This window comes from Impatiens glandulifera, chromosome 6 (genome assembly GCF_907164915.1).
Source record: "Impatiens glandulifera chromosome 6, dImpGla2.1, whole genome shotgun sequence".
Taxonomy (NCBI): Eukaryota; Viridiplantae; Streptophyta; class Magnoliopsida; order Ericales; family Balsaminaceae; genus Impatiens; species Impatiens glandulifera.
The window spans coordinates 52,565,758-52,575,241 of NC_061867.1; the positions used below are offsets into that span (position 1 = coordinate 52,565,758).

General features: G+C 30.7%; 2 protein-coding genes across 2 annotated transcripts; one reads left to right on the forward strand and one right to left on the reverse strand.

Annotated features, from left to right (window-relative positions):
* Positions 1-2,573: 2,573 nt before the first annotated feature.
* LOC124943851 (caffeic acid 3-O-methyltransferase-like) lies at positions 2,574-3,213 on the forward strand. Its single transcript, XM_047484311.1, has 3 exons — positions 2,574-3,009; positions 3,112-3,145; positions 3,205-3,213. The coding sequence occupies exons 1-3, from the start codon at positions 2,603-2,605 to the stop codon at positions 3,211-3,213; spliced, it is 450 nt and encodes a 149-aa protein (XP_047340267.1). The 5' UTR covers positions 2,574-2,602.
* An 831-nt stretch (positions 3,214-4,044) lies between these two features.
* Positions 4,045-8,662, reverse strand: LOC124943852 (caffeic acid 3-O-methyltransferase-like). Its single transcript, XM_047484312.1, has 6 exons — positions 8,358-8,662; positions 7,613-7,904; positions 7,537-7,548; positions 7,418-7,471; positions 6,761-7,006; positions 4,045-4,104 (listed from the first exon to the last, which is right to left on the reverse strand). The coding sequence occupies exons 1-6, from the start codon at positions 8,660-8,662 to the stop codon at positions 4,045-4,047; spliced, it is 969 nt and encodes a 322-aa protein (XP_047340268.1).
* Positions 8,663-9,484: the final 822 nt, after the last annotated feature.

Sequence of the window (9,484 nt, forward strand, 5' to 3'; positions counted from 1 at the left end):
GTTGTGGAGATCTTGGAGCTGTGAGAAAATGACTAATGCCATTTTATTCACAAAAACAGTTAAAGGCATTAAAAGTTAATTCTCCACCTCTATTGGTTCTCAACGCCTGAATCATGTAGCTATACTCTTTCTCCATCAACGTTTTGAAATTCTTAAAATTATCAAAACATTTAGAATTTTTTTCAAGAAATAAACCCATTTCTTTTGGCTAAAATTGTCGATGAAAGTAAGTAATAATTACTTTGACCATAAGACGATGGCTTGTTTGGTCCACATACATCGGCATGAATTAATTCAAGTGGATTCGTTGCTCTTGACGTTGTTTCCTTTGGTAAGCTATCTCTTGCATGTTTGCCTAGAAGACATGCTTCACAAAGTTGATCCAGATGATTGATCAAAGACATCCCCCTTCACCATTTTCTTTTCGGACATCATTTTTAGATCACCGAAATTGAAATGTCCCATCCTCATGTTCCAACACCACGCTGGATCTGTCACAAATACTTGCAAGCAATTTGGCCATTCGGTTTGAATAGGAAGCGAAAACATCATATTTTTCGACATCGTCACCTTCGTAATTAGGTTAGTGCTTCCATCTCTAGCCAAAAATTACGATACTTCATTAAAATATGGTAGCCTCTTTCCATGAGTTGCCCCAAACTCAAAATATTACTCTTTAATTTAGGGACATAATACACATCAGAAATAAACTTGTGCGTACCATTCTTCAACCGAATCAAATTGGTACCTTTGCCTCCCATCTAAATTTTCGAAGCATCTCCGAACGTGATATTTTTGATTGCATCTTTCTCAATCTCAATGAATTTCGACCAGTCGCCACAAATGTGGTTACTCGCACCGTTGTCAAGATACCATTGACTTTCTCCTTCAATAACTTCTTGATTTAGCGCCAACAACTACATCAACTCCTCCACTTCTTTCTCTTCTGTCATATTGACTTCTACTTTTGTATCCCCAAAATACCAAAAATTACGAGCATAATGACCCAATTTGTGACAATTGTAACACTCAAAGCACGACTTTTTGTATCCCTTCTCGTATTCGTCACTTCCTTGTCTTTGTTTGCGTCCTCTTTCTCTTCCTCAACCTCTTGGATTTCTTCAAGGATTTTTATCATTTGATCTCTCAACATCTGGATTTCTGCAACGTTCTCGACCGCCACCCGAGAATATCCTCGACCTCGATCTCGATGAACTACCCTCCCCTTTTCCCAAACGAATGCTTGACTAGAAGGGCTTGCTCCAAAGGCTTCTTCTTGTGTTTGTTCATCTGTTCCTCGTGCACCAGTAACGATCTATTTAATTCGTTGATTGAGAGTATCTCTAAATCTTATTCTCTTCGATTTCAACCACTACATGATCAAATCTTTGATGTAGAGAACTTAAAATTTTCTCGATTATTTAAACGTCTTCTATGCTTTCTCCATTTCACTTCATTTGGTTGACGATAGATAAGATTTACGTGAAATAGTCTGAAATAGACTCCGATGCTTCCTGATGAAGAGCTTCAAATTCTCCCGTAAGATCTGAAGTGACACCCTCTTTACCTTAACAACTCATTTGTGAGAATTTTCTAGAATTTCCCATGCCTCCTTCGATGTTGACGCATTTACTTCTTTCTCAAAAACAACATCATCCAGACACTGGTGGATGATGGAAAGGGCATTCTGATCATTCTTTTTGTTTTTCTCGAAAGTTTGAATTAGGATCAACGTCGCATCCTCATCAGGTTAGACAATTCCATCACCGATGATTTCCCGAGTGCCTTGGGAATCGAGTAACATCTTTACTCGAATAAACCAACTATCATAGTTGTCCTTCGTAAGACGTGGATATTGGAACATCAAAGACATTCATGCTCTAATACCACTTTGTTGGAAACATTAGTGGGCAATCGACGTATTCTCTCACAAACTCAAGATAATAAGATTAAAAAAAGGGAAAATATTTTTATTTTAGTTATTCTATTTATTCCAAAAAACAAATTTTTAAACTTCCAAATTTAAAAAAAGTTAAAATTAATGTTAATTAAGACACCTATTAAATACAAGATAATAAAGTCTAATATTAACTAGACTTTTAATATTAATTAAAACACCTATTAAACAAAAGATAATAATTAATTTTTTTGGTATGATTTAGGTAATTAACTAACTTTTCTGTACTATATGATAACAATTGATTTTTTTGGTATGATTTAGGTAATTAACTAACTTTTCTGTACTATATGATAATAATTGATTTTTTTGGTATGATTTAGGTAATTAACTAACTTTTCTGTACTATATGTTGTTTATATGTGATATCTTAACATAATGACAATGTCTTATAATACTGTCTTATAATAATGATTTTTTTCCTTAAAAAAACAAATAATAATATTAATTAATAATAGGGAAGATTTCATATTCAATTAAAATAAGAATTATAATCCAACCTTATTTTAGTTTTGATTATCTCTAACACAATATATATAACTAACTTTCTAACTAAACTCTATTATAAATAGACAACCTCCTTTCTTTATAATTCATTGCAAACATATACACTTAGTAATATATCCCTATTTACCACCACATACGATGGCTCAAGCCAACAACGATATTTCTCTTCGTATTATAGAAGACGAAGAAGAAGAGAACCGAGCCTATGCCACCCAATTATTAACCTCCCTTTCACTACCCATGACTATGCAGGCAGCCATCGATCTCAACGTATTTGAGATCATATCTAAGGCCGGTCATGGCGTGATGCTCTCCCCTTTAGAGATTGTATCTGAAATCCCTTGTAAGAATCCTATTGCACACGTCATGCTTGAACGAATACTCAAGCTTCTCACTAGCTTCAATGTTTTGACAACAACTACCACCAATGGCGAGCCACGATATGGATTGGCTCCTGTGGCGAAATATTTTGTGAAGAACGAAGAAGGAGTTTCCTTTGCACCATTCATGACAGCCTTTCATGACAAGGTCATGGTTGGAAGCTGGTTAGTATTGTTTGTTCTACATTAATTGTGATCTAAAACCGGTCATTAATAAGGGTAGACAACATATGATTAATTACATTGATCGATATTAATAATATGAAGGTATCACTTGAAAAAATCTGTGGTGGAAGGAGGGGTAGGCTTCCATTGGGAAAATGGGAAAAAAGTATTCGATTACCAAGGTGTTGATCCAAGGTACAATGACGTGTTCAATCGAGCCATGTTGAACCATACAAATATGGTGATCAAAGAGTTGATATTGACTTATCGAGGCTTTCACAAAGACATGGAAAGCATGACACTGGTGGATGTGGGCGGCGGCCTAGGCCATACCCTCAACACAATTATTTCAATTTATCCCAAGATCAAGGGCATTAACTTTGACCTACCACACGTTATTTGTCACGCTCCTCGTTATCTCGGTTGTTAACACTTCCTTATTATATATTGCATGCATATTTTAGCCTATATATTATCATGTAATTGTTTATTCTACTAGACTTAATTGATATTTAAAATTTCACACATACAGGTGTGACACACATGGAAGGAAATATGTTTGACAGCGTCCCAAAGGGCGATGTAATTTTCATGAAGGTAAATTTAAAAGAATCTAATCATTCATATCATATGAAAAATAGTTAATTTTTATTATTATATATGTTCCTAAAAGAAAACAAACAAAACATAGCAATTTATGTTGACTTGATTTGAATTCTTCAATGAACAACGTTCAAGTCACATGTTTAAGATTTCCTTACATTGAAACACACATAGTTTTTGTGTGCTTGTGTTGGTGAAAATGTACATTTGTTTCATGCAGTGGATACTTCACGATTGGAATGATGAAGATTGTTTGAAGTTGCTCAAGAATTGTTACAAGGCGTTGCCTTCTAAAGGAAAAGTGATAGTGGTCGAATGTGTAGTTCCAGATGTGGTCGATAACAAAACAAGCGCGAAGAGCATTTATCAACTTGACATGACTATGCTAATAATGATGACTCCCGGAGGAAAGGAATGAACCCTTGAGCAATTTCACATCCTAGCCACCCAAGCTGGCTTTGCTGGGATCAAATTGGAATGCAATGCCTTTACCTACTGGATTATGGAAATTTATAAATAGAACTAACGAGGAATAAAATTGGTGTCAAGCTTGAACGAATTCCTAAATAAGATCCGCCTTAACCTATTATCGACATCAACATGCGATTCATTAGGTTTTATGTCACTTTTATGTATTATTGAATGATTTGATAATTTCATTGCATGTATAAATAAAGATGTTGTAATCTAAGGTGTACCATTATTTATTGAAATATTACAAGTGACTACATGGGAATGTAGACATTCTTGACTGAACCTGAACCTTGTTAAATTTTCTTAGCATTCTAATTTTTGCGTTATCTATACTGTTTAAGATTAGTTTAATATTTATTATTTCTTCTATGTATGAATATGGAGAGAAGTTGTATTAGAGTATATTAGAATTATATAAGTTATGTGTATTATATAAATATTACATTGAACTTATAAGGAAACTAATATAATATAATATTGATATTATCATAATTTATTATAGTGATAATATCTTAAAGATATATTATTTTATATTCTAACATTCCTCCTCAAAGTTAAGATGAAAAACGTTTGAACAATTTGAGGTTGAAGACGATCGAGATGTTGAAATGTTGATAATATATTATTTAAACATTAAAAACTCGTGAGCTCCATCCAGTTACAGGATGTCAATGTGTTAACTGGTAAATCAACGAAGATGTCGAATCTTATGGGCATTGAATGCTGGGATGAAATAATAACTAAATAAACTCTAAAGTTACTTGTTAGTCTCGAAATCCATCCAATAACGGGGATGTCCGTGTGTTGCATAAAATAAAAACTAACGAATAGGTCGAAGCATAATCTTTCGAAACTCTAATAGCTAGTTCATCGACCGAGGAACAAAACCTTATGCCACCCATGAGCATATATAAAATGCTTGGTTGAAACAACTAAACTCAAAACTCAGAAAATATAATTGTCGAAGAATATTTTTATATTAAAATATAATAATAATAATAATTATATCATTATTAGATTTCTCCATCGATGACTAAAGTAATCATTGATGGAGACAACGAAATACTAGATTTTGTAGCTCAAGAACAAAACTTTGTCTCTGATACAATGTAAGAATATGGAAGGAGATTGTATTAACTGATATATCTTAAATTAAATAAGTTATGTCTATTATATAGACATTAAATTAAACTTACAATTAAGGAAACTAATATAATAATATAATATAATATTTATATTATCACAATTTATCCTATTGTGATAATATCTTACTTATATATTATTTTATATTCTAACTCAATATATTTTTATTTGTTTCCATTATGTAGAAAAGAGAATAAAAAAAGATAATTGTATTATTGTAGCAAAAGATATTATTATTATATTACACATAAGAGACTATTTATAGGCAATTAAAATAAACACTAATTGATTTATTAAAATAAAAGTTGAAGTTGAAGATTAATATAAAGAAATATTCTTTTTGGGAATATAAGAAATTTAAAATTGGAGTGTAATGTATTTATAACGCTATGAATAATATCAAATTAAATGATATATTTATAATATAATTGTAATGATAAGTATTTGAAAAGCCACACATTAAACTTTAATAAAAAAATTAATATTAATATAATTGAGTATTGGGTATCAGGTTTGTATTTCGCACACTCCTCATCCCCGTATCCGATCGAATATCTTCTCCCCCCTTCCCATGCCTGACCCCGAGCCCAATTTAAAATACCTGAACCCGACTATGACTATCGGTATCCACAGGTATCGAACATACAAATACCCATTATCATCATACATACTAGTCTAACTACTTTATTTACATATATTAACTATTAAAAGTTTATATTCTATTAAAAATTCGTTTATTTAACATCTCACCTGATTAATCAGAGTTATAACTAATTATACATTGGGTTAATTTAATCTCTCATTTATATTTTATAAAATTAATTTGTAATATAAATATTTTTTATATATATTAATATTAACAAAGTCTTATCTTTTAATTAAAAATATTTAATCATATATTTTAAAATATTTAAATTTAAATCAATTTAAATTTAAATTATTATTTTATACAGTATTTTAATAAATTATTATAACTTTTTATTCTTATTCAAATAACAAATCATCACAATTTAAATAAAAAATTGATATATTAATTATTAAATTTATTTTATTATATTATCTTGTTAGTTAACTTTTTATTAATTAACTTTTCAACTTCTTTTTCCTTAATTTACAGTTTTATAAATAATTTAAAAATTGTATATATGATTATTATTATATATATACATAATTAATTTTACATATTTAATTTATGTATATATTTTAATGTTGTTAAAATTATGATGAGTATCATTTTGTTTTTAATTTGACGGCCACAAATATTTATTTTGCATTGGCCCTAATTCTTTGGTTGACCCGAACTCAATTCTAACCTAAAACCAAACTCGAAAAATACATAATATTTTCATATACAACCAAAATAATGGAACATAAGCAATAAAAGAATCCCTGGACGAGACACAATTTGATTTTCAAACAACTTATTTTATTTTATTTATTTTTGTGATCAAAAGGCGCTTGCTACGTTTTCCTCGCCTTTCTATTTATAAAATTCGATAATTGAGTTAGTAAAGGTAGTGCATCCCATTACAATCCTAGTAATCCCAGCTTTGGTGGCTAGGACTTGAAGCTCCTTAAAAGTCCGTAAATTCCCTCCATGATTTATAGCTAATGCGATCATGTCCAGTTCATAAATGCTCTTCGAGTTTGTTTTGTTATCGGGCACTTCTAGAGCTATTACATCAACTATTATCACTTTCCCATCAGAATGAAGTGCTTTGTAACAATTCCCGAGCAACTTCAAACATTTTTCGTCACTCCAATCTATAAGTATACTCTACACAAAATAAATCAATTCTTTCATCACCAACAAATGCACGACAATAATCCTAAATGTATATATATTACTGTGCTTCTAAGTGGGCATAATTTGATTGTACAAACATGGTGATAAGAAAAAGAAAAGGAGATATATATACACTTAATAAATAACATTTAATCAAACTACTTTTATCTTTAAAATATTGAAGTTTGAATTATTAGAGTGGTTGTCTAAGAATAATCAAGTATGAAATACAATATTCTCCAATATATGAATAAAAAGGGTATTCTAATCAACAATTGTAAAAATAAAATGAAAAACAAGTGGAAAAATGAAGAAAAAAAGATTGCAATTAAACAAGGGCTAACATCCTTCATGCTGGAGGGCAAACAAAACTAAAGAAAATGGTAGACGTTTTATATTTACCTTTAGAAAAATGACATCGCCCTCTGGGACGCTTTCCATGTACGTGTTCCATACCTGTATACATCAAAATTTCAAAAATCTAAACTTTAATATTATAAACAATTAAGATGCATGCATACATGTGCTCTAAGCTAATAACCAGATATAACTTAGAGAAAATAGTTAACCAGGATAAGGAGGAGCTTGACAAATGACATGAGGCAAATCGAAGTTAATGCCCTTGATCATGGGATACATTGAAATAATTGTGTTGAGGGTCGCGCCTAAGCCACCGCCCACATCCACCAATGTTATGCTTTGCATGTCTTTGTTGAATCCAGGGTATGCTAGAAGCAACTCTTTTATAATGACTTTTGTGTGGTTCATCATGCCTCTATTAAACACATCATTGAACCTTGGGTCCACACCTTGGTAATTGAATTCGTTTGTCTCATTTTCCTTATCAAAGGCTATAGATCTTCCAACCACAACATTTTTCAATTGATACCTACATATGTATTTACAACATCAATGTGATTGTTAATATGTGTTATTAGGCCACCATAAGTTGGTGTAACATATTTATTTGTGTAGACTCGCACACTAAGAAGCTATGAACAAATGAATAATGAACTAATTAAGTTATTTTTTTTTTTATTTTTTTTTACATTAAAATATTATATATCTCTATATTCTTTAAAAACAAAATTTAGAAAAAATTAAAATATAGGACCCTCCAAACATACCCAACTATGAGGGGCATGTGTCTTATAAATAAATGATAAGTAAGAACCTAAATAAAAACAAGTAGAAGAACTAGAAACTCTAGTGCATAACACATTTTAAAATAGGTCAATACCACAACAGTAAACCCTCTAGCTAGGGTCAGCAAAACTCTAACCATGCATATGTATGAATTAAATAATTCTATTATTAAAATAGAAGAATCATCAATACTAACAAGCTGTCAAGAAAGACCTTGTCGTGTAAAACGGTCATGAATGGTGCAAAGGAAAAACCTTCTTCGTTCTTCACAAAATATTTCGCCACCGGGGCCAATCCGTATCGTGTCTCATCATTTGTGGCAGCGACGGTCAAAATATTGAAGCTAGTGAGAAGGTTGAGTATTCGTCGAAGCATGAAGGGTGTGTTAGGGTTATTGTAAGGTATTTGAGACGCAATCTCTAATGGAGTGAGCATCATGCCATGACCGGCCTTAGCTATGATCTCTAGTAGATCGAGATCGAAGGCTGCTTGCATTGTCATGGGCAGTGCGAGCGAGCTAAATAACTGGGTGGCATAGTCTCGATGCTCTTCTTATTCTCTAGTATGAAGAGCAATGATGTCGTTGTTGTTGTCTTTCTCCATTAGATTTAGTAGCTATCAAATGAGAGCAACTAGAACAAGATTTTTCTATTTATAATAGAGAGTTTGGTCCGTCCGACAAATAGCAAGGGAGGAATGCCAAGCTTATCCAATGAAGTTGAGCGAGATATTTATAAGATCCATGTACTATTTTGTTTGCTTATTCATATTTAAAAATTGAACTCAAAACATTAAATCAATTAGGCAAGATCTTGACAAACTTGCCAAATTGAGGTACCACTTTCAAAGTGGTACTATACATAATTTCAAAGTTAAATTAGTTTTTAAAAATCAATTATCTACAAAATTACCCTTTAGTTAGGATTGTGTTCAGGTCCAACCAGGGAATTAGGGCCAATGCAAAATAAAAATTTGTGGCCGGCGAATTAAAATTAAAATTAAAATGATACTCATCATAATTTTAACAGCATTATATATTATATACATAAATTAAATATGTAAAATTAATTATATATATATATATATATATATATTAATAATAATATATATAATTTTTAAATTATTTATAAAACTGTAAAACTAATAAAAAAGAATTTAAAAAGTTAATTAATGAAAAATTAACTAACAAAATAATATAATAAAATAAATTTAATAATTAAAATATCAATTTTTTATTTAAATAGTGATGATTTGTTATTTGAACAAGAATATTCACATAATTTTGATTTTTTAAAAATTATTTTGATAATTTAATTATTAAAT